General features: G+C 38.3%; 1 protein-coding gene across 2 annotated transcripts in view; it reads right to left on the bottom strand.

The window, feature by feature from the left end:
- Positions 1-26,317, bottom strand: part of Kap-alpha3 (karyopherin alpha3) — a 212,977-nt gene that overhangs the window by 151,515 nt on the left and 35,145 nt on the right. For both annotated transcript variants that reach the window (XM_090413974.1, XM_090413973.1), the window contains exon 3: positions 932-1,027. In XM_090413974.1, the coding sequence (XP_090270100.1) occupies positions 932-1,027 (96 nt within the window). The remainder of the gene's footprint in view (positions 1-931; positions 1,028-26,317) is intronic.

The following is a 26,317-nucleotide window of genomic DNA, read 5'->3' as shown; positions in this document are numbered from 1 at the left end:
GCTGATCATTATGTTATGGAGCTAAAAAAGCCCACAAGCATACTTTCAGACAAAAAAGACTACATATCACCTCTCTCCCCTTCGACAATACCCAGATCACCAAGCAAGATTAAATAGCTCTCTTACACCATTGATCTGGCTTAAAAAACGCATCACATTCATAGCCTTTCCCATCTCTAAAAAACAGGTATATCCCTTTTCATTCCAGACATAACTTCTCATATATCTTCTAAAACAGAATATCTCACAGTGACTGGAATGAGCACTAAACTACATTGCCATCTTCTGGATAGCATCAAGCATTTCTAGGGAGGATTTTGATGCACCACCACAAGTGTAAGAGCAGTTTACTCTAAGGTGGGTGGATTTGGAATTTATATAGTGTTAGTATTTTCACAGGTACAATTCTGCTGAATTCTATTCCTGCCACTATTCCTCCATTTTCCCTTAAGTCTGTAAATAAAAGAGCAACTGCTGCTAGTCAACATCTGCTCATCTAGCTTCAGACATGCCAAACCATCTTCTTGTCATCCATCATTCCATCTACCTCAGTGCTTTGAACAGTCTTTCCCACTAAGTTTATTTCCTAAGGACTATAACTTCCAGTTATTAAAACAACATATCAACAAGTTCCTTCTTTTTTCTTAACTGCTTTTCCCACACATGGCACTGTGCTATAGGTCTTGTAATCTCTTTGTGAGGAGGGGAGTCATAAAAAAAAGTTTACCTATCATGAATAAACACAATGCAACATTGTAGTCACAACAGCAATGCTAAGAACCTCTCTCAATGTCATCTTGTACATAACAGTATTTCTATAGTATAAAAAGAAATGCACCTTATAAAAAGTGAGAATTAGCATAATAAATTTCTAATGATTGAATCCTCATTATAAAAATGAAATAAAACTCAAATTACAATTCATACATACTTATCATGTCTTTGTAGGCAGTGAACCAATATTGGCAGTATACCAGAATTTATCAGATCATCAATTGGAGGATTGCGATCACTTGACAATAATTTCCTGTAAATTAAAATATGAATTTAGCATTTATCATACACCAATGATTTACTTGATTTCATACTGTAATATTTCTGGTGAAATTATCACCAGAAGTATTTTAACAAATTATTTGTTGCTTATAAGTTTAAAAGGCATGATAGGAGGTTAGTAATGATGCAACTTTTTCATGTAATACTATCATAATATCCTATAAATCCCCGAAGGGTACATATCAGGAATATGATGAAGTTTATAAGATAGCAATAAGGAGTAGGAAATTATGTGTGATCCAAAAGTTCTTAGGCTGATGCAATAATTTAAAAATGGTTTAAATCACTCACACTGCTCAGCTGTTATTACCCAAATGCAAAGACTTAGTCATGTTTTGGAAATGCTTGTCTACCTGTGTCTGGTATTTGCATGTTTAAGCACCAGAGGAGAAGGAAGTGCAACAAGCATGAAGACTCATGAAATGCTTAAAATAACTTTTAACAATGAGTGCTTATACTTGTGTTAGGCAACAATGTTTTTCTATTAGCTTCACAGTGGTTGAGAAAAATTTAGAAACTAAGCCAGTTAACTATCTGCACCATGTTTAGACATATCTAATGATGAAAGAATAGCATAATGGCTTCAACAGGGGAAGTCTAACCCCTTTCAAATGATTTTCGCAAAAGATCTGAATGTGCTTTTTTTTTATCCAAAAAGTTCAATAATCTGCCTCTGAAAGGAATATATTTGAAGGCAGCAGGTCAATTAAAGAAAAGCGAATTGATGTTAAATATCATGTTTGCAACATTGCAAGTGAATGCAACATTTCAAGAGCTTAACGAAAAATAATAGCAAACATTAGTAAACAGATTCATCATATTCTCCTGTAAAGCCACAGTCTGAGAATTATATTACTAGGGATGTCATTATTAAATCATATTTCAATTGATAGAAAAATATTATTATGTGACACCTCCGTAATATCATTGAAATAGCTTAAATCAGTGACATGGATTAAAGCAATATTCTGATAATGATTTTCAGAGTAAACAGACGAGTACTTTCTTCAATATGCCAAATATTTTCTTAGTCATGTGAGCAATTCCCTTTACTTCAACACAACCATATGAGTCAATCCACCATTCAGATTTTTCTGTGGCTGCAATCAACAATTACATATTTATAATTTCCAGAAAAATAAAATAAAATGTGTTTTAATTACATTTCTAGTACCGAGTGAGACCACCTTTGGCCTGAATGACAGCAACTACCCTTCAGGGTATGCTTTCAATCAATTTCTGATACGTTGAAACAGGAATGTTCTTCCATTTTTCATGCAAAGCTAACCTCATTGCTGATGGTGATGAAAACAGTGGTCTGGAGTGAATTCAGTGTTTTAATTCTCCATGAGATGTTCAATGGAGGTTGAAGTCTATGTGAACTGGTCAGTCTAATACTTCAACATTGTATTGTGGAAAGCAGTCTCAGAGGCACAGTGCAGTATAGAATGGAGCACTGTCCTGCTGAAGTATGCAAAGGTCACTGCCAAGATACTTCTACAACATCGGAAGTATGAGCCTCCACCAAACTTGACAGTTGGAATGACGCAGTTCTGTCAGAACTGTTCTCCAGGTAATCTCCAGATCCAAATACTACCATCAGAGTGAAACATTTTGAAGCATGATTCGTCACATGGTCCAGGAACAGTGTGAAAGACACCAGTCCAAATGTCGTTTGCGTGTGGTTTGTTCGCTGCAGCTCTGCCATGGTAACCTAAGGCATGCAACTCTGTGGACAGTTCTAGTGCTGACAGATGTCTCTACAGTATTTTCCAGATTGATGGAAAGGTCTGCTACTGATGATGTGTGGGATGCTTGAACATTCTGAGACAAAGGTTGGCGATCTCAATCAGTGAGTGTCGGTAGCCTCCCAGGGCATTTTCCTGCTGTGAAGCACCATCAACTTTCCATCTACAAATGACAAAGGAACGGTGAATTTTGGTATATCTAACATACATAGCAATGTCAAGGACAGAAAGACCACTGATGTGACACCCAACTACTGTCCAACACTGGAAGTCTGCCAGTTCAGAATATGGCATCATGAAGAAATATAACAAAAAAATGCAGAACATCCCATCTTTTATTACCAGACTTATGCAGACCCACCCTGAATATTTGAATGTGGTAGGATCGGAAATATTATAATAAGGAGTCATAATATCATGAAATAAACATAAAATAAACAAATATCATTATTAATGATGTCATGACTCCTTCATAACTCCTTACCTGGAATGTTCTATTAAGTAAAGAGTTATGTTTTAAAAGAGGTAATTTTAAATAAATAAATTAATTTTATAACTGCAACTCTGGAATGCTGCTCTGGATCAAAAACAAGAAAACAAGGAGAGAGAGAGAGAAGGTAAGGAATAAGGAAAAGAAGAACTGCTACAATACTAACAATTTCTTGATTAAATCAATTAGTAACTACTTTATTTTTTTTAATAAACTAATACTAAAGGAATAACTTAATTAAAATTACCAGGCTATAATTGTTAGTGAAGCTCAAAATAAAGCCACTCCTAACCAAATGTCAAACCCCACCTGCATGTGATATAGCCTATATTAACAAACAGGGATGTGATGACTAAGTATAAGAAGTAATTCAACATTCATAAGAAATGATAATACACTGGTGTCCAAAACCTAAGTACGAGTACTATTTCCGGAGATTACACCACAAATTCAGATGAATCAGCTTGTGGCAATTTATATAACTGATGTTTTCGAATAGAAATCGGGTACACATCCAAACTTTTTCAATCACACGTAAAGGGATCATTTGGATCAAACGATCCCTTTACAAAAGGATCAAAGTGGCAGCACTCAACAGAGTAAAAAATAAAAGACTGCACAATGAAAATTGTGTTTGAAGGAAGCACTTTTTCTGAAGGAATAAACTTGTAAACTTGGATGTCTTGTAATGTCTCAAAGAAACCATCTATATGATTTCATGTGGGAAAGAATTAAGGGAAAGCTTGAAGAAGGCTATGGACTTCCTGATGTTGCCAGAGAGTTTAGAATCTCACATAGCATTGTATCCAGGCTCTGGGTAGCATTTCAAACTGATGGAATGTGTTCCAGAAGTTTGCTAAAAGGTTGCTCTCGCTCTACCAAAGAGCATGAAGACAGATTTTTAATTATAACAGTAGAACATAATCAAAGCACTATGGCAGGTCAGCTTGCAAGTTGGCTCCATTCAAGCACAGGCATGCGGATATCTTGACAAACTAGTAATATATCTGCGACAAGTAGGAGTATACATGTGAAGACCCGTTGTGTGCCCCCTTTATCCACAGTTCATTGTAGAACATGTTTTCAGTGGTCTTGTATGCATAAAAATTGGACAAGACACCACCAAAGCTAATATTCTCTTTACAGATGAGAATTTGGGGAGGGAGGACATGGTGTAGGATGACATTATGGTTAATGGAAGCACTGAGCTACTATAAGTACTGGAAAGAGGGACTACAACTGGTGAACAATATTGCTGTGTTCTCTGATGATGTGTTCTCTATTTGGCCTCATGGCCCAGACACGTTAGACTCCTTCCTCAGTCATCTCAATAGTCTACATCCAAGAATCCAGTTCACCATGGAAAAGGAAAAGAACAATTGTTTACCCTTCCTAGACACCTTAGTCACACGCCTGCCTAATGATACACTTACCTTCACTGTATACAGAAAACCCACACACACAGGCAGATACATTCACAAACTCTCCCACCACCACCCCTCTCAACAATATGGCATTATTAAAACTCTTACCAAGAGAGCCCACAATCTTTGTTCCAGTGGAACCGCCCTCACTAATGAGCTTAACCACATACACAGCACTTTCCTCTCTAATGGCTACAGCGATCACAGTATCAAAAAATAATCAACTCCTCTCCCATTCCCCTTCCTTCTCGTCAACAAGATTTTAAAAATGCCATCACCATACCTTACATCCGTGGCACATCTGAAAAAATAGCCAAGATACTAAAACAGTACAATCTACACACAGCATATAAGCCCCACCGCAAACTGGCTACCCTTATCCGTTCTACAAAAGATCAGCTCCCTCCTCTCTCTCTGCCTGGAGTTTACAAAGTACCCTGTTCCTGTAAGCTGGTGTACTTTGGACAGACAGGCAGATCAGCATCCAACCCTCTAGAGGAACACAAGTCGTACATCTTCAAACACAACTATGGCCATTCAGGCTTGGCTGACCATGTTTTGGACACCACCCACAGAGTATCATGAAAGAAAACCACCATGCTCCACCACAGCAAATTCAAGAAAGAGAGACTTTTCTTAGAAGCAGCAGCAGCTCTCAAAAACCAACCAAATCTCAATAAATATGGTTGCATTAAGCTTCCAAAGATTTGGGAAACACTCATCACCAGAGTTCCCACCTTACATTCCAGGCCAACTACTACTGCTCTTAGAGGGCGCTCTACCTAGATAGGACTTTAGTGTCACCCACGTGGTTGGGCTTAGTATTGTTTGTTAGTTTGTGCATATGTTACATTATTTGTTTTTGTAATCCCCGTAGATGTCCTAGTGACTAGGACGAAATATAGGAGTATTAAATTCTATTTTAATTCTTTGTGAGTGTTGTAAAAAATCCATTAAGCCTCCAACATGATGACCTCAATGTCATGTTCGATTGTTCCGTGTGTTGTAGGCAAAGAATTTATTTTTATGGATGACAATGCAATTGAGCCTCCATAGCTCAGTCAGTATAGATGAAGTCCTTTGGCTGGAAAGACCTGGTTTGATTCACATCTGTGACGTGAGGCCCTTTATCTGGTCTCTTTCGACTACAGCTGAGTTAGCCAGTCTCATATGGAGGGAGAGTTTTTTTTTCACCAGAAACTCATGTTTTTCGTCCCTCAGAACAGACAAACCAGTCCCGTAATTTAGACTACAGTCATAAATACTCGCCCTTAGGAGTTGCAGCACATGAATGATGGGCTAGTTGCATTAATTCATTGTAAATCCCTCATGAGAGGACTATCTATCTTAAGGGACGGATGAGAAGGGAAGGAATGCCACACCACATCATACACGAGCAGTGGAGATACTTCTTCATATTGATTGATTTCAGTGGCCAGTGTGTTCCTCAGATCTCAATCCCCATAGAACACATTTGGCATGATGCAATAGGGAGATGCATTGCTGCTTGAAATCTGCCACCATCCAGAAAACAAACAAGGCCTTATTATTGTTCTGAAGGATGAGTGGGCAAGTTTGCTTCAAGAACTCCTGAATCACTTGGTGCTATGCATGGTATGATGTTGTGAGGGCTGCTTTGCAGTTCGGGGTGCACATATTCCATACTGAAATGTTTCTCCACCATCAAAGGTTGATCGATTGGTAGAGCCTCTGCTACTAATGGCTCGCAAAAAGTTAAGAGTTTGAGTGTGGTTAGTAGTTGGAAGGAGTTCAATCGTTCGATGCTGTTGGCACACTCTCCCTCGATGAGTCTTTGGATTCCCTGGAGGTGTCGCATAATAATAATTTTCTATAAGTACTGTATGTTAATTCCTTACCAATATCTTTAGGAAATTTGCAACTTTTGCAAAAAGCATATTGCAATTTAATTTGTACGAAATTTTTAACACTTTTTTTGTGTAACATAATTTATTAGTATGCTGGCAATAAGTTTATGTCCACATTTGTCTGTAGTCATGAAGTTTCTCTCACATTTTGACTTAAAAGCCAATGACAAAAATGTAGTTTGTCATTCGCTTTTAGGCATCAGTGTATATGCAATGTCAGAGGGCAACAAGCAATGCTCCTGTCATCAGACTTGCTGTTACGCTGGTAATCAATTCAGAGGACACATAAACCGATAAAAGACTATGGGAAATAATGGAGAACCACTTTGCCCTATTCAATAATTTGAAAATAGCAAACTCCTTTTATACATAAAAAAAGCACCCAAATACATATAGAAAGCAAGAAGCCTTAAATCTATAATTGTTTACATAATAGGAAATTAAAAAAAACAAATAGCAACCCTAATAACAGATGTCAGAGTTTATAGAAGTTTAAACTTAGATACAGTTCATGCTATTATTGGAAACAAATCAATGTTAGGGTCAAATTCTGAAATCCAGCCAGCAAAGTGGCTAGTAACTTTGCATATTGGCCAAAGTCCAAAAGCAAGGGTGTCAAGTCTGTTCTTATCATTTTGGACTCTGCTCAGCCAATTCTAATAATGGCTAGAGACTGTTGGCCAAAGTAAGAAGTTACTATTTTTATTTTTTTTTTTAATAATAATCTTATTTTGAAATATTTCAGAGATTTATTTGCATTTTGCAAATAAAGTAAAAATTGCACAGTAAAAATTATTTTATTTGTGTCAAAATCCAAAAGAAAAATGATATAATTAATAATGATATTAACAATTTAATTGCAAAGTTATATAAATTTGTTGATCTCTTTTTATATGAAACTATCTGTATGAAACTTATTGCCAAATGACAGTTTAGATAAACTTTAAATGAACCTCTACAGGTTATTTTAAAACTTTTCAAAGAACTAGTTTCTTTAACTTAAAAATGAAACTACAGTTGCTGAACATTTTTAATAGTAAACTCTACTACACTTCTCAGAATATGAAGACTTTGTTGAACTCTTATGAAAATCTACAATTGAAGGTTTTAAAAATGATAATCTACATACTTATTACAACATGAGCTTTTACGACACTTGAAACTGCACAACACTTTTAGAGCTCTGTATTTGCATCTATCGAGCACTTTTTGAGTGCAATTTCTCTCAGCGTAACTTTGCCCACCACTGACTGAGTGTAAGGTTTGTAAGGGATCTTTCTTCTCTGCACACTGACTCCAACATTATAAACTTCTCACTGATGTGAGAAAATTCACTTCCAACAAACATTTTTTGAAGAATGTCATACTTCGTTTTCAGCTTGTAAAAACCATCAACTTTTATAACCGCTGCAACCACAATTCTTGGATCACTACAGCCTCTGCCAATATCAGATATGTGGGCATGAACACTGCCTCCCAGGTGGCCACTTAACATTACATTTTTTTAAGGCGTTTTTGGAGCTTGAATATGCAAAGCATTGTGAGCTAATTTTCTTTTCCTATGAATTATTTTCGTTTTTACCTAGCATACATATAGGTTTAGACACATTCAGCTACAGAAAGTTTGAAAGAAACGTGCTGATTTTGGAGTTTGGCTGGGAATGATTGGTCAAATCCAAAACTAGCCAGCCAAAGAAACAAAACTACAGCACATGTATCAGAATTTGACTTTGGTTTGTACAATGTGCATAGCAGCAGGCCATTGAGCAAACTGGCTATGCCCTAACATCAATAGCTGGATTTGAAAAAATGTGTTTAAAATAAAATTGTTACAGGAAGAAAATATTACAATGTGCACAAAAAAAAATAAAATAAAATAAAATAATAATAATTTCCTAGAGATAGAGGTAACAGAAAATATTGAAAAGAGTGGAAGAATACACTCTCTGTCCAAAAATAAACCGAACTTTTGATAGTAAATAAAACACAGGCAAATTATAATTATTCATCATTATCATCAAATTCCTGACATGTACCCTCAAGGGGTGTACAGGATATGATAGTACTACATGAAAAAAATTACCTCGTTACTAACTTCCTATCTACAATTTTTCTCCAAATCAGTCTGTTACTTGTCAAGACTCCAACATTATCAGATCTTATATTTCTATCGTCTAAGGCACTTTGTACCGTATCAATCCACCTATATCTTGGTCTTCCTCTGGGTCGTTTTCCTGCCAACCTGCCAGAGAACACTTGTTTTGCTAATCTTTCCTCACCCATTCTGTTTAAGTGACCATAACACCTGAGATTAACTCTGCTAAAGCATTCCTGGATGATGACAATGTCAAGTTCTTTCCTAATATCCTCATTTTTAATATGATATTGCCATTGATGCCATCTGTTCACGCCACTAATCTTTCTCAGGACTCTCATATCTGTGGTCTCTAGTCTTTGGTTAAGTGTTTTATTTCTGACCCAGCTCTCAGATCCATAGGTTAAAACTGGTTTGAACACTGTCTTGTATACAGCTAATTTAGTGTTCCGACTAATTTCTCTCTTACTTCTTACCATACCAGCTTTGTTGATTCTGTTGTCTATTTCCATATTTAATTTACCAGCTTCACTAAAAATCATGCCTAAGTAGCTGAAATGTTTTACTTGTTCCACAGGTTCCCCATTCACAACACAGTTGACATTTTCAACAATTCTACCTATTTTCATTTTCATTATCTTTTTAATGCTGACCTTCATATCATATCTATTACAGCAGTTATTCAATTTAGTTAGGAAATCTTGCAAATTTGTAGCGGATTTATTTAGAAGTATAACATCGTCTGTATAAAGCAAAGAGCTGATATTAACGTCTCCAATTCTGATATCATGTTTAATACCACTTTCCTTCATAATGTGATCCATGTAGATAATGAATAAGAGGGGATAATGTACATCCTTGTCTCACACCAGATTTAACATTAAACCATCTTCCTGTACTTCCTTCAATTCTAACTGCTGACTTACAACTCAAATAAAGACTAAGTATTGCTTGATATAATGCCCCATTGACACGATATAACTGTAGCGTATTGAATAGCTTCTCTCGTCACCTTGTCATATGCCTTTTCGAAATCGACAAAACTTAAATACAGATCTTTGTTATATTCCCATGCTTTCTCAACTATTTGTCGTAAAGTGAAGATATGATCCTGACAGCCTCTATTTGGCCTGAATCCAGCTTGTTCTTCACCAAGGTTTTCTTCCACAATTCTTCTCAACCGTTTCTCATGTATACTTGCATAGATCTTGCCAGGAACACTCAGTAGTGAATTACCTCAGGAATTCTCATTCAGTTTTATTTCCATTTTTATATATGGGTACTATTAGAGCTCTACTCCAAACATTGGGAATTTGTCCCTCTGTCCAGGCTCTCTGAACTATGCAGTGCAGTCGCTGTAAGACTTTTATACCACCATACTTCAGCATTTCTGGTCAAATATCATCTACTCCTGCTGCCTTTCCACATTTCAACCCTTTGATGGATTTTTCTATTACAAGTATGGATATGTATTCCTGACTTTATGCCTGTTGACTGTTATTTTTCCACTGTGCTATCACTGCTTGTTTCATTTAGCAGTTTTTCAAAGTAATTACTCCATACTTCAAGGATATCTTTTTCTCCTGTTTTCATGTCACCTTTATCATATCTAACTCCTTTTACAGCACTCTTTCCTCCATTTCTAAGCTTCTTCAACAACTTCCAGAATATCTTACCACCTTCTTGATATTTATTTTCTATGTTCTTGCCAAAGTCCTCTCGTGATTTTTTTTTTTATTTTTAGCTATTTGACTTATTGGCTAGGAACGTTTGATATGCATTCTTCTTTTCCTTCACAGGCTCTTTAACTTCCTGTGTCCACCATGGAGTTCTGATTTTTCTATTCTTGCAAACAACCTCACCACATGCCTCTCTGGCTGAATCAATCAGGATTTTCTTCAAGGTTTGCCACTGAATCTCCAAGGTTTGGTTCCTGTTATCAAACTCTTTCATTTTATCTTCAATAATCTTTGTGTATTTTAGTCTACAGCTCACATCTGAGAGCTGCTCAACTTTTATTCACTTTAAAACTTTCTTGCATGTTATTCTTTTCAATATGAAATTCAATTTTATCCTGCTCAAGACTAAATAGTGATTGCTTCCAATTTCAAATCCTCTGTACACTCAGATATCCTGCACCAGGGAGAAAACATCACTATCAACAATAACATAGTGAATGAGACTTTTCTTATTCTTTGCCTCTTCTCTCCATGTGAAGTTGTGCACATTTTTACTTTGGAACATGGTGTTAGTAATAACCAGTCCATGTCCTGAGCAGAAATCCAACAGGTATTTGCCATTATTATTAGCTTTGCTATTTTCTCCAAATTTTCCCAAAATATTTTTGTATGTCTGACAATCATTTCCTACTCTGCTATTTAGATCACCAATAAGAACCAACTTTTCCTTTTTCATTGTGTCAGTTGCTTTTTCTAAAGCATCAAAAAATTCCTCCACTTCTACCTTAGTAGAAACCTTCTGTGGGACCATAGGCACAAATAAGTCTCATTGTCCAGTTCCCCATTCTCATATTTGCACACATCACTCTACTTGAGATTGCCTACCATTCAAGAAGATTAGCCTCATATTTTGTGTTGAATACTATGGCCACTACTTCTTTTCCTTGATTGTCATTGCCTGAATATAACATTTTGTATTTATTGCTTAGAAAGATCTCACCAGTTTTTGTCTTTTTTGTTTCAGTCACCCCTATTATGTCGATCTGGTACTTATCTAATTCTTTAGCAAGCTCCATTTCTTTGCCATTCAGGCTTCTTATGTTGATAGTACCAATCTTTAACTCTGGCGATGTCAAGTTGGGGTGTGTTTTCAGATTTGTTCCAGTAGCTGACTTTTTGCTGTTCGCTGGCGAAAACAACGGGGGCCTTGTTTAACCGGGCGACACCCCAGCCAGCATGAAATTTTGTCATGTCGTACCATCATTTTTTTATTTTGGTTTAACCAATAAGAATATAATTTGGTCGGCTAAATCCCAAATTGCCAGCCCATCCTCGTTCGTTCATTATCCAGGTAGATACCTAACAATGTGTACCACAAGAAGTTGAGGATTGGGCATTAGGTCAGAAGCCCTGGTCGGTTCTCCTCATTCCTTTAAAGGCTATGTGGAGGTGTCCTCTCAGTTATATGGCTTTGACCCTTAAGTACTCCATTTATTTTTCGTTAAAATTGTCACATCAGTAATTTTCTTATAAGTCTGGGTAAATGAATTAATTTGGATGAGTGGAAGTCAAACAGCGAGCTAAGTGAATACAATTATAAGCAAAGTGTAAAAACTCAATTGTAGCTTAAATATTAAATATTCCAAAGCACATTACATCGATTTTTTACTTAGGTTAAGTGTCATGTGAATAATGTAAAACAATAAACTTTGTCTCGGTATAGTTTGTCTTAGATGTTTTTGTAAATAACTCTTTTGAAGCTAACTGTATATACTGCTTTAATAAGAATATGTTAGAGTATTAAAAACAAAGGCAATGTTTTTGTTGCCGAAGCTGTACATGGCAGCATTAGAAAGATTGTTATTGAAATGTATGAGAAAGGCTTGCAGGGTCTAAGTGTAAACATCTCGGAAGTCAGTCAGAAAGAGTTCAAAGAACTTTCCAATGGCCAGCAACTTACAATCAAAAGAAAGTGGAGGAGAACAAGACGTGCCGAACTTGAAACTTAAGATGAAAGACTCATACCGATTCTTTGGGGGTTGCCAAACTTCATGTGAGGTCTCAGAGAAAGCCTAATATAAAAAGGGACTGAAGCAAGCAGAAGGGAAACCGGTTCCAGAATTGCTGTGAGAGATGAGGCCGCCTGATCCAGAATCGCCGTCAGAGAGACTGCCCGGATCCACAATGCATGAGAGAGGAGTTTCCCGCTTCCAGAAAAGAGCTTCTCGGTTCGAGATATCGCTAGAGAGAGACTACTTCTAGGCCGCAGACAAGGTTTCAAATTGATGAAAGGAAGAGTTCTAATTGCCAGAGAAAAGTTTTCAAGGCCAGGTTAATGTCAGACATTCACCAGTGTGTTGCGTTTTCATTACAATTTGATGAATCAAATGATTTCACTGATATTGCTCGGTTAATGGTATTTATTCGCATGGTATTTCAAGATTATTCAATTAAAGAAGAACTTTCGAAAATTATACCATTATTGGGAAGGACTAGGGGAGAAGACATTTTTTTCGGTAGTTGATGAATATGTGAAACAACACAAACTTCCGCTTTTTAAACTTGTGTCTTTTACTACTGATGGTGCTCCTGCAATGATAGGTAATAAATCAGGGTTCATTTCATTATGTAAAAACGATGACAAATATCCAGATTTTTTAACGTACCACTGTATTATTAACCAACAAGTACTGTGTAGTAAAAGATTAAACACAAAAGATGTTTTGGATATTACATTTAAAATTGTAAATTCTGTTCAAGGAAAAGCCGTGCAACGGCGGTTATTTATATTACAGGCAGATGATGATAGGGAACTTCTGTTGTACAATAATGTTCGCTGGCTCAGCAGAAGTCAGTTTTTAGAACGATTTCTTGTATTAATTAATGATATAAAAATTTTTCTTGATGAAAAAGGAGATATTTATCCACAATTGAGTGATAAAAGATGGTTGTTACACTTACGAAATTAAGCAATTTAAATTTAGAGTTACAAGGTAGAGATAAAAATTTAATTGACATGTTAAGTTCAATAAAAACTTTCCAACAATACTTACTTTTATTAAAGAAAAATATAAATGACCGTGAATTTAAACATCTCCCATATTTATTAAAATTTTTTGAACAAAATTAAGAAATGCTTTGCTATGATTTAAAAGAATTTATTCATGAAATAGAATTATTTGAGGAAGAAATAAATTCAAAATTTAAAGATTTTAATAAAACTGAAATGATTGCATCTTTTATCACCTCAAGGGCTAACTTTAGTGAGTACAGGCATGGCAAACCCGAGGTACCAGATGCTGGACCATGCCTTACTTCATGTAATATACATCTGTTATATCATTCTGTAGACTGGTCCCTCCCCTTCTTTCTCATCTCCTTGCTCCTTCCCCCTGATGCTATTAGAGTATTCGAGGGCTAGTGGGTGAATCTTTCCTATCTTGCTAAGTCATTTCATCTTATGCAGCCACCGAAGGAGGCAAGCTAGCCTCAATAGGTCCCAGTCGTAAAACTTCACTGCCAGCTCTAGCTATGATATGAGTCAAAGAGAAAATGATATAAGGGCTATGGCATACCCCTTAAGCGACGCACAGCCACATCACCCTATAGCTGCGAGAAGTGGACAAGGGCTACCGCATCAAGGGCAGTGCGATTAAAGAAGCAAGCCCAGCAGGTGGAGAGAATGTTGCAAGTGGGAACACTTAATGTTGGAAGCATGACTAGAAGGGGAAGAGAGGTGGCAGAGATGATGAGGAAGAGGAAGTTAGACATTTTATGTGTGCAGGAGACAAGGTGGAAGGGGGGAAAGGCAAAGGAACTGGGAGATGGATATAAATTTTTCTACTCTGGAGCGAATAGAGGGAAGAAATGGTGTAGGAATTGTGGTGTGTGGCAGAATAAAGGGCGAAGTACTGGAAGTGGGTAGAAGGAACGACAGGATCATGCGAATGAAATTGGGTCTTGGAGAAGAGCGGGTGGTCGTATTATGTGTATATGCTCCGCAAGTTGGCTGTACAGCAGAGGAGAAAGATGAGTTCTCGAACGTGTTAGAAGAAATGAGAGAACTGGAAGAAAACGAGATGGTGATTGTCGGAGGAGACTTGAACGGACAAATAAGGAGACAGAATAGACTTTGAAAGGGTGCACGGTGGCCACGGAGTGGGAATGATGAACCAGGAAGGAGAGAGGGTTGTGGACCTTGCAGTAGCGTTCGATCTGGCAATTGTGAACTTGTTTTTCTACAAGAGGGAAGAACATTTGATAACATTTAGGAGTGGCAACAACAGTTCACAAATTGACTACATTTTTACTAGAAGAAAACATCTTAAGGTTGTGACAAATTGTAAAGTAATTCCAACAGATCAAGTGGCCCAGCAACACCGACTGCTACACACAAACTTTAAAATAAGATCAAAGATAAGAACCTTTGGAAGCCATGGAATGAAGACAATTAAGTGGTTTCGCTTAAAAGAAGAGAGCATGAGGAAACGTTTTAGGGAGAGGGTGTTAGAGAGGATTTCGGATGGACCAAAAAGTGTACAAGATTGGTGGAAACATAATTCAAAAGTAATCCCGAGCTGTGCAATAGAGGCATTTGGTGAGACATCTGGAAAGATTAGAGAGCAGAAGGAGGGTTGGTGGTGGAATAATAATGTACAAGTGGCAGTGACAACTAAGAGGAAGGCAAAACAGAAGTGGGATGAGTCAAGAGTGAAAGAGGACAGAGAGGTGTACAGAGAGAGAAAGCAAGAAGCCAAGAGAGTTGTGGCACAGGCAAAGGCCATGACATATCAAGATCTGTATGATCAATTAGAAACAAAGGAAGGACAGAGAAAAATTTACCAACAAGCAAAATGTAGAAATAGAGCAGCAAAAGACATCTTGTATGTGAGGCAGATCAAAGACGCTGAAGAAAGAATATTATGGAGGGATGTGTACATAAGAAACAGATGGAAAATATACTTTGAGGGACTTTTGAATGAGGAAAATGCAAGGACTCACAGAGAAGATGGGCAGCCTTCTGAGGGGATGGTGCAGAACATCAGTGGAAGTGACGGAGGAATGAAGAGGATGAGGAATGGAAAATCGGTGGGCCCTGACAAGATTCCAGTGGTGGCATGGAAGGTACTGGGGGAAGAGGGAATTGACCTGCTGTGAGACCTTTTCATGAAAGGTTGCCAACAGGAAAATATACCCGAGGAATGGAGGGAGAGTACACTTGTCCCCATCTACAAGGGTAAAGGGGATGCAAAAGACTGTAAGAATTACAGAGGAATAAAGTTGATGCCCTACACAATGAAAATCCTATTAAGGGTTCTTGATGAAAGATTGAGGAAGAAGGTTGACATTGCAAAGGAACAATTTGGCTTCATGCGTGGTAGATCAACAACAGATGCTATCTTTGGGTTACGGCAGATGATGGTAAAGTTTCGAGAGAAGCAACTGGAGCTACATCTGGCATTTATTGATCTGAAGAAAGTATACGATAGAGTGCCAAGGCAAGAAGTCTGGAGGTGTCTGAGGGAGAAGGTTCCAGAGAAATATGTCAGGTTGGTGCGGGAGATGTACAGAAATATGAAGACAAGAGTTCGGACCTGTCTGGGAGAGACAGAAAGTTTTCAAGTAACAGTTGGCTTGCATCAAGGGTCAGCATTAAGTCCGTTTCTGTGTAATATTGTGATGGAGGTGGTGACAGAGGAGGTGTGAGAAGATGCACCTTGGACAATGTTGTATGCGAATGACATCTTGCTGTGTGCAGATTCAAGAGAAGAAATGGCAGTTAAACTGGAAAGATGGAGGAAAGTACTGGAAGAGAGAGGTATTTGAGTGAGCAGAAGTAAGACAGAGTATATGTGTTGCACAGTGGGCGACAGTCAGGATACAGATCTGGAGCTGGAAGGAAATGTCATCAGGAAGGTGAGGGACTTTAAATAACATAAAAATAAATTAAACACACTGGCTTATCGTCGATCAGCACAAAGAAGTACAAATTGGTCCACTTTTCATTAAAAACCCGACAAGAATCACTTGATTTAAGCTTTTTACTTGTAGACGCCATAGTGATGGAAGATGAACCCAAAAAATGGTAATGGTAATTATCCACTGAATATGTCTCATATGATATGTTGCGTCGTTTATCTCTGATATTGATATATTGAGGCAATATATTTAACTTTATCCTTTCCTACTTCAGCCGCTATATCAAATTCTATCGCATGTACCTCTTTATTAAGTCGGCTGAGCCATTTGTTATGTGATCTACATTAATATTAATCTTAAAGGTTATGTCTCACTTCTCTTATACCTTTTCTTACGTAATTTAACCTTTTAAGGGCCACCAGAAATTACCTGTTCCCTGAATTCCATGAGTTATCCTGGTCACTCACACAAAATTTATTTTTTATCTGCACCAGCCTGGGCCTTAAGGTTAGAGATAAACTCAGCCTTTAGGGTAATCATAGAATATCAGGTGCCACTAATAATGTTAATTGAATTCTTAGAAGCCTTCGGTTCTCTGGCTTATTTTATTTGCAGTCGTGCCCTACTATTTTCAATTGGGGTATCCCCGCATGCGCACATGATCACAGGTTCGATGTTTTATGAAGGGTCAGGGTCAGTCATCATGATCAGAAACACAAGTAAGGAATCAAAATATTTATTAAACTCATTATATAATGCCATACAAGTTAAAGTAATTATCAAATCTAATTTAAGCTTCAACCATTCTATCACTCTCTCACTCTTAAAACCATTATGCATTGACTTCAAAATGTTAGCAAATTCAATAACTCAACATATAATACATTCTTAATTACAGCTCAATTGGACATTTAGGCATTTTAGCACATAAATAATCTCTCTCGGATTAATTATGACAGAATCTCTATCTAACTAAAAGTTCTTAAAGTTCATTTCAAAAGCAGTCATTTACATAAATCTTAGTTCTTCACTCTTTCTTCCATTACAAATTTTAAGATGCATTCTCTTAACACTGTTAGTCAATTCTCAAAAGGGGCTAGAACAAGTGAGAGTACCTATCTATTCTTTATTGGTTTTCTTCCGTCCTTCCTTCTTTGTTACGACTCTGGTTGTCTCGATCTTATCGCCACGTGGGTTACACGTGCTTGCCTGAGCTGATCTTGCCGAAATCTGCTGCGGTGTCATGCCGGAACTTTTCGTAAGTCAGCCCTCAAAAATGAGAGCTGAAGTGCGATGAACTCTTGGAGCATACGAAGAGAAATGCAGGAACAAGAAAAAAACGGGGTGATTTACTTTAGTGTCGCGGGTTTTATGCGCTCCCCTAGAGTGCCACCTTTCCGAGTTTGAATTTCTCTTATCGTCTCACCCATTGGTCTCAGGCTGGGTGACTTCACGGATCAACATACGGGACTTCTTGTTTCCTGGAACGTATGCGTCATGATGTCTTTTCAGATGTGATGCCCGCAGGTGCTTACGCTGCTCTTATAGTATTAGGGCGATCTTTGCCCTATGTTGCTGAATAATACGCATCCTTTCATTTATAATATTTCACTAATGATTTCTCTGATATCTGCCCCTTTTTGCTGACTTACATTCATGCTGGACATATAGATACATTAATTTAAATTCACATAATTCACAGTTTATCATACAAGATGTTGTTACAAAAAAAAACATAGTTACACTGCGCTAAAAGATAAGTATGCATATATATGTTTTGTTAATTGTTAGATTCCGGAATGGTGACGTCATGTAAAATTTGAAGTCACCAATTTCAGATCTAACAAAGGCCCCCTCCTTCTAGAAAAATTTTGTCTCTGAGAAAATTTCCCTTCTCAGCACCCCTTCCCTCTTTTTTTTTTTTTTTTTTTTTTTTTTTTCACACTTCCCTCATTTCTCTAGGTATGACCCTTCCATTTTTTCTAGGTCTCAGCAAGTATCTGAGGGGAGGGTCTTGGATCCTCTCTCCGTAATCTGCCCCTCCCCCTTTTTTTTTCTGATTTCGATGGTGGGTGTCTCCCATGAGATTCTCATCCAGGTCTTCATCATTTCTGGCATGCCTGGGAAAGTATTCCTCAGACATATTCTGTTCTTGCTCCTCGTTGTTATCCTTGTTTTTTCCGAGTTCTCTCCCCCCTTTTTCTTTCTACGTCTTCCCCAGATGTTTTCTAGGGAATTGCCTAAACAGACTATCCTATCTGATCTACTCTTATACAGTTTCAACCGATCAGAATGGACTACCAAAGTTTTTCCTTTGTTTCCCATTTTCCAAATCTTGTAGGTGACTGGTGACATTTTTTCTGTTATTTCATAGGGTCCATCAGCACCCTTTCCACACTTACCTCCTCTCCTCCTTGCTGAATTCTGTTCTAATAGAACTAGTTTTCCCAGATCTAGATTCTTGTACTTTCTCAACCTGTTTGCATATGTCCTGGCACGTTGGGAGCATGTGTTGCTGGGTTGAGCTACTAGTTTGTATGCTAGTCTATTCTCTTGAATAAGATTGTTCAGGTACTGGTCGATGTCAGAGAATCCTGTATCTACTGTGGAGCTTCTGAAATCGCTGGGGAAAAGGGGCTCGAAACCATATATCACAACTGCGGGGGTCTCTCTGGTAGGGCTGTCCTGCATGTAAAATGGAGGGCTGTCCTGCATGTAAAAAGGGTATGTACGAGGTGGGAGTCCCACTCAGAAACCTGCTCTTCTGTCAGCTTAGACAGGGTAAGTTTCAGAGTGCGGTTCATCCTCTTGCACATCCCATTCTCCTGTGGATGATATGGAGTGGTAAATAGATTCCTTATCCCCAACAACTTACAGAGCTGCAACATCACTTCGGCGGTGAAATTTGTGCCTTGATCCGACAGGAGTGTCTCAGGCGTTCCATACCTTGAAATTATCAATTTGAAGAGCTTATTCGCCATAGCGTTCACCGTCTGATCCTTCATGGCTGTGGCTTCGGGGAACCTGGAGAACATATCAATTATAACAAGTATGTATCTGTTCCCCTTCGAGGTAGTGGGGAGTGGTCCCACTATGTCCATAGCCACAGCCTGAAAGGGATGTGAGGTGGAGTGGGAAAGGTTGGAGAGGCGCTCTACCGGTGATGGGTGATTTTTGTTGGCATAGATGACATGATGATACGTATGCCTGAACATCACTTCTCATCCCCCTCCATAAATATCTGTCCGTCACCCTCTTCCAGGTTCTATGTATGCCTTGATGGCCAGCTAGGTCCGTGTCATGAAAGGTGTACAACACCCAAGGGATCATGACACTGGGAACGAGAATTCTTTCCCTCCACTTTCCAGTGATGCCTTGGACAACAGAAGGCCATCTTTGTCGATGAATATGGGGTCATAGAACTTCTGGCTGTGCGATAGAACTTGTTTTCCCCAGACTTGTAGCTGGGGGGCTATGGATTCCCCTTTCCCCCCTTTTCTTTCTTCCTTTATTACCATCATATGGCTCATCCTGTCTGTGTCTATGCAGCGGTTCTCGTTAGGGTTGGGATCCAGCGATCTGGATAGATAATCAGCTACCACGTTTTCTTTGCCAGGAATGTAACTGACCTCCATGTTGTATTCCTGCATTTTGAGGAACCAATGCACTATTCTCTGATTTTTATCTTTCATTGAGGAGACAAAGGATAAGGGTTTGTGATCTGATCTGAGGATAATGCGTTGTCCCAGCAACAAGTATCTCAACTTCCTAAGACTACACACGATTTCCAGGGCCTCTCTCTCTCTATAACGGAGTAATTCTGTTCAGAGGACGACAATCTCCTACTCATAAAGGCAATTGGCCTAAAACTTTCTCCCTCAGCCTGCTCTAAAACAGCGGCAATGGTATTACTTGAAGCATCAGCAGCAAGAAAGAATGTCTGTCCTATCTTGGGATGAGTGAGAACAGGCGCTGAAACCAAAGTGTTATTCAGAGCTCGGTGAGCTCTCTGCTGCTCTTTCCCCTATGTGAATTTCACCTCCTTTTTTGTAAGCTTCACTATGGGGTCCATTAACTCAGAGCACTGGGGAATAAATTTCCTATAGAAATTCACCATTTCCACATACCTCCTGATTTGTCTAATGGTGGAGGGAGGTTTTTGTCTCCAAGACAACATTCACATTTTCTTTGGAAGGTCTTATTCCCATGCCACTCACAATGTGTATAAGATACTTGACTTGCTTTAAGAAAAATTTGCACTTGGAGCACTTGAGTGACAGGCGGGCTTCGCTCAGTCTGTGTAGAACTTTCAGTAGGATCTCCTTGTGTTCGGCTATTGTGGATGAGTAGATCAGGAGGTTGTCTTGGAAACATAGGACTCCCTTACCCAATACATCAGATAGCAGGGTGTTCATGAGGCTCTGAAAACTCATGGCTGAGTTCCTCGCTCCCTGGGGAAGGCAGCACATTTGGTATTTTTGCCATTTAGTAGTGAAAGCGAAATATTGTCTGTCCTGCTTCCTAAGGGGAATTTGGTAGTAGCCAGAGTTTAAATCGAGTTTAGAGAACACCCTTGCTCTCTCCAGGCCAACCAGCAACTCCTCTATCGTACACATAGGGAAATCAATAGGCACAGTGACCTTATTAATCTCCCTAAGGTCCAACATGAATCTTAGATCACCATTGGATTTTTCCACTAGGATAAACGGGCTGTTCCAACGAGAGTTTGACTTCTCAATAATTCCCGCCTTTTCATATTCTGCTAAGAGATTATCCAACTTGTCTTGGTGTTTCAGAGGAATCTTGTACTGCCTTGTATATATCGGAGTCCGAAGTGACCTGTACGGAATGCTCCACCACATTTGTGCAGCAAAGGGAATTGATTCCCTCTGTGAATACTCCGGGGAAATTCTTGTAGCAGGTGTGGAAGAATTCTCTAATTTCTTCCTTGACCAGTTTAGTGTGATGCAGTTCCATTGCATCGTGTATGAGCCTTTCCTTCCATTCATGATTATTGCTTGGACTGCCTACTTCAACCTTCATGGTTTCATTCACATTATTTCCTTCCTTGGGGCTGTGACCAATTCGGAAAGTTCTCCCACAAAGAGAAAGAGACTGATATCCGAAATCGCATGCAAAATTGTTCCGTTTCAGAAAATCCCAACCCAGAACAACCTGATTGCTAAGGTCCGTTATCTCAGGTAGAACTAATAGTTCGTGAATGAGATCTATGGGAAAACAAGGCATAGATATTGGCACTTTTACTTTCATTCTGGAACACAATTCTATCCTTGCTATGCGTATTAGTGTGCGAGGGTTTTCAAGTTCTGTGAGGTTCTCGGGACTAAGGGAATCAAATATTTTAAAGACTGAGTGAGGAACAACCGAAACTTGCGCACCTGTGTCTAATAGAATTTCACATGGCATTCCCTCTATGAGTCCACGGACCATGGTTAGATTTTCTTCATTCTGTGTCTGTGTTGGGGTGACGCTCTGCATCCTAAGTGGTTCACTTTTTTTTTCTTTGTGAACGGATCCTCTCTCCCCTTTAAATTTTCTTCCTCTGATTCTTTTGTTATCATTTTCCTCATCTCATGGGCCTGATCGAACTCTTCCAACACTCTCTCCCTTTCCTTAGCCACTTCATAACATTCTTTTAGACCCACAATTCCCTTTGCATATGCTGCCTCCTTTAGCTCGTTTCTCAGACCAATCCAGAAGTGCTGAAAAACAGCCCACTCTAAATGGCGTTTTTCATCCTCAGGTACGCTCAAAGAATTCGCAAAACTGAGTAATCTGTTGTGGTAGTCTGAGACACATTCTTTCTCCTTCTGAATGATCTTCTGGAGTTTCCAGAGATTCAGTCCTATGCTCTTGGCCTTTGCAAATTGAGAGATAAGGATTGATTTGAATCTCTGGTAATCCACTGTTTCCTTCAGAAGGGGCGAGGAGTAGAAAAAACTCTTTGCTCTTCCAGTTAGCTTACTGCGAAGCAATATAAGTAACTGGAAGTCACTCCATCTTCCTATCTTTCTGAGTTCTTCAACAAAATCAAAGAAAGCCCTTACATCGTCGGTCTCCTCAGCAGAAAACTGAGGGAAAATTTGCTGGGGGTTCATGCTTCTGAAATATTCCGGGTCACAAAGTTCTGTGCTAGTTGCTAGCGCCATACTTATCCTTTTGCTTACAAAATTTATTTAAAATACCCAAACTTTCCCTTCCAAAATGTAGTTCTACAATTTTCTTCTCATGTGACTGACACCACTTCACTGTGTTTGATTAATTTACTGTGTTTAATCAATTCCTTTTTAATTGATTAAACACATCCTGTCGACTGCTGTGCCATTTGTTGCATCGTATATCTCTGATATTGATATATCGAGGCAATATATTTAACTTTATCCTTTCCTACTTCAGCCGCTATATCAAATTCTATCGCATGTACCTCTTTGTTAAGTCGGGTTGCGCCATTTGTTATTTGATCTTCATTAATATTAATCTTAAAGGTTATGTCTCGCTTTTCTTATGTAATTTAACCTTTTAAGGGCCAACAGAAATTACCTGTTCCCTGAATTCCGTGAGTTATCCTGATCACTCAGGCAAAATTTATTTTTTATCTGCACCAGCCTGGGCCTTAAGGTTAGAGATAAACTCAGCCTTTAGGGTAATCATAGAATATCAGGTGCCACTAATAATGTTAATTGAATTCTTAGAAGCCTTGGGTCCTCTGGCTTATTTTATTTGCAGTCAGGCCCTACTATTTTCAATTGAGGTATCCCCGCACGCACACATGATCACAGGTTCGATGTTTTATGAAGGGTCAGGGTCAGTCATCATGATCAGAAATACATGTAAGTAAGGAATCAAAATATTTATTAAACTCATTATATAATGCCATACAAGTTAAAGTAATTATCAAATCTAATTTAAGCTTCAACCATTCTATCACTCTCTCACTCTTAAAACCATTATGCATTGACTTCAAAATGTTAGCAAATTCAATATCTCAACATATAATACATTCTTAATTATAGCTCAATTGGACATTTAGGCATTTTAGCGCACAAATAATCTCTCTCGGATTAATTACGACAGAATCTCTATCTAACTGAAAGTTCTTAAAGTTCATTTCAAAAGCAGTCATTTACATAAATCTTAGTTCTTCACTCTTTCTTCCATTACAAATTTTAAGATGCATTCTCTTAACACTGTTAGTCAATTCTCAAAAGGGGCTAGAACAAGTGAGAGTACCTATCTATTCTTTATCGGTTTTCTTCTGTCCTTCCTTCCTTCTTTGTTATGACTCTGGTTGTCTTGATCTTATCGCCACGTGGGTTACACGTGCTCGCCTGAGCTGGGCGCTATCTCTCTGCTAAGGTTTTATGTCGATGACCTTGCCGAAATCTGCTGCGGTGTCATGCCAGAACTTTTCGTAAGTCAGCCCTCAAAAATGAGAGCTGAACTGCGATGAACTCTTGGAGCGCACAAAGAGAAATGCAGGAACAAGAAAAAACGGGTTGATTTACTTCAGTGTTGCGGGTTTTATGCACTCCGCTAGAGCGCCACCATTCCGAGTTTGAATTTCTCTTATCGTCTCACCCATTGGTCTCAGGCTGGGTGACTTCACCGATCAACATACGGGACTTCTTGTTTCCGGGAACATATGCATCATGATGTCTTCTCAGATGTGATGCCCACAGGTGCTTACGCTGCTCTTATAGTATTAGGGCGATCTTTGCCCTATGTTGCTGAATAATACGCATCCTTTCATTTATAATATTTCACTAATGATTTCTCTCACATTTGCCCCTTTTTGCTGACTTACATTCATGCTGGACATATAGATACATTAATTTAAATTCACATAATTCACAGTTTATCATACAAGATGTTGTTACAAAAAAAAAACATAGTTACACTGCGCTAAAAGCTAAGTATGCATATGTATTTTTTGTTAATTGTTAGATTCTGGAATGGTGACGTCATGTAAAATTTGAAGTCGCCTATTTCAGATCTAACCCACACACTAACTAAAAAGTCTGGCAATATAAAACCACAATAGGTGGCTGACACGACGAAACTGTGTGCGCTTATTCATGAATATCACACTGTTAACCACTGACTGTGGATGAGATCCTCTTGTATTTATATGAAAATAACGAAGTATTGAGAACCTTTGAGATGTATCTGGAAGGCACTAGACAGCTCACTCGAATGAACTACTGCTTCAGCCATCTACCTGCGACGTTAGTATTAGTACTTAAGTATCGCTTGGCACTGGTAGATGGCTGAAGGAGCATGTCTATTTAATATTTATTTTTATAGGATTTTATGTCAAGTATGAAATGCACAGCGTTCATTGTGAATCTGGAAAGCATATTACATTTCTAAATACCGCAGTATAGCTTAGTAGCCAGCGAGCTTTGTTGAAATTATTTTTATTTAATCATGTTTTAATGTTAATTAGTTATTTTTTCATAATGGCCGACGGGCCAGGGCAAAGAGTTCCGCGGGCCATGCGTTGAAGATCTCTGAATTAAGGGAAAAGGTCACTACCCAGAATTGGCTTTCGGATCTGATGAGACCCCAAATAAACGCAGAAACTGGACCGAGATCTTCCCCTTTAATGCTCAGCAATATACACATCGGAAAGGAAGTGTGCTTCGCATTATGAAATACTGAGTCAACTGAAGTAAGTAAAGTCAGCAGTCTCTACATGCAAATAGCTTAGTCATGAAGATACGACACATGCCAACTTTGTTTGCTTACACTTGGATAAAGAATTCAATAAGAATATAATATCTCTAATCCACAGTATTTTAATAATAAGGTGATACATTTTTTGCTACTTATATATAGAAAATATATGAATTCCACATTGATTCAACCTTGGTATCTTTCTGGGTCTGGGTTCCACTGATGACATTTTAAATACGGTATCTTTAAACCTGCTTCTCTGGAAGGAAAATTATTTGGCTAAGTATAAGAAGGGAAATGTTGGAGTGGAGGTGAAGAAATGTACAGGCAACAACTTCAATTAGTAAACAAGGGAAAGGTGATCATTATTAACACTAAACCTCCATGAAATCAAAAGACTCATGGTGAGAGGCACATCCTGTTATATACAAAACCCATCAAACTGTGCTTTAAACTCATTTAATGTACTGGAAGTTTTTTTCCCACTTGGTTAGACTATAATAAATTTAGTTGAATCCTTTATCCAAGTATAAGCAAACAAAGTTTGCACCATCCCATAATGCAAAGCATATCTCCTTGCGGACATGTATAATGCTATGCATTAAGGGAAGGGCCACTACCCAGAGATGGTGATACTAAGGCAGAAGCAATCGAGAAGTCATATTTACCTATACGAGTTGTCAATGTTAATCTATAAGCACCAAAAGGTGTACCACCTTATTATTAAATTACTCTGGATTTAGAGAAAGATGTTGGAAGTTTTTCAATGTATCTGAATTCACTACAATGTTGCACAATGCATTCACTCACTAACCATTCTCCATGCAAAGAACCTGTTTCTTATACATATGCTCATCCTCCTTATACAGCTTCCAGGGATGCCTCCCCCTCTTGTTCTATTTCCTCCCATTCTATGAAAACTTTCTTCTACATTAACCTGATAACAACCCTTTACCAATTTAAATGTCTCAATCATATCCCTTCTCTTCCTCCTATTTACAAGGCTTTGCAAACTGCATTACTTCGTCTTCATATCCTACATCTCAAAAACTAACTGCTAGTAGGTCTTCTCTAGACCATTTCCAGTATATCCTCATCACTAAGAAAACTAGGGGATCAAATCTATACATAATGATCCATACAAGGCTTGATCAAGGCCTTACACAATGAACCAGCACCTGTTTATTTCTTCATCATTACCATTAGCCAATGTGATGACTTCACAACTGTGCAACATGACCTCGGAACTACAGATCCTTGTCCACCCACCACCAACTCCAAGGTCTCTTGCCTCCTCAACTTACTTCAAGATTTCCCAACCAA

Source organism: Typopeltis vanoorti, chromosome 24 (genome assembly GCF_054136105.1).
Source record: "Typopeltis vanoorti isolate ZY-2024b chromosome 24, IOZ_Tvanoo_1.0, whole genome shotgun sequence".
Taxonomy (NCBI): domain Eukaryota; kingdom Metazoa; phylum Arthropoda; class Arachnida; order Uropygi; family Thelyphonidae; genus Typopeltis; species Typopeltis vanoorti.
The sequence above is the reverse complement of the archived record's forward strand: the minus strand, read 5'-3'. Positions and strand labels throughout refer to the sequence as shown.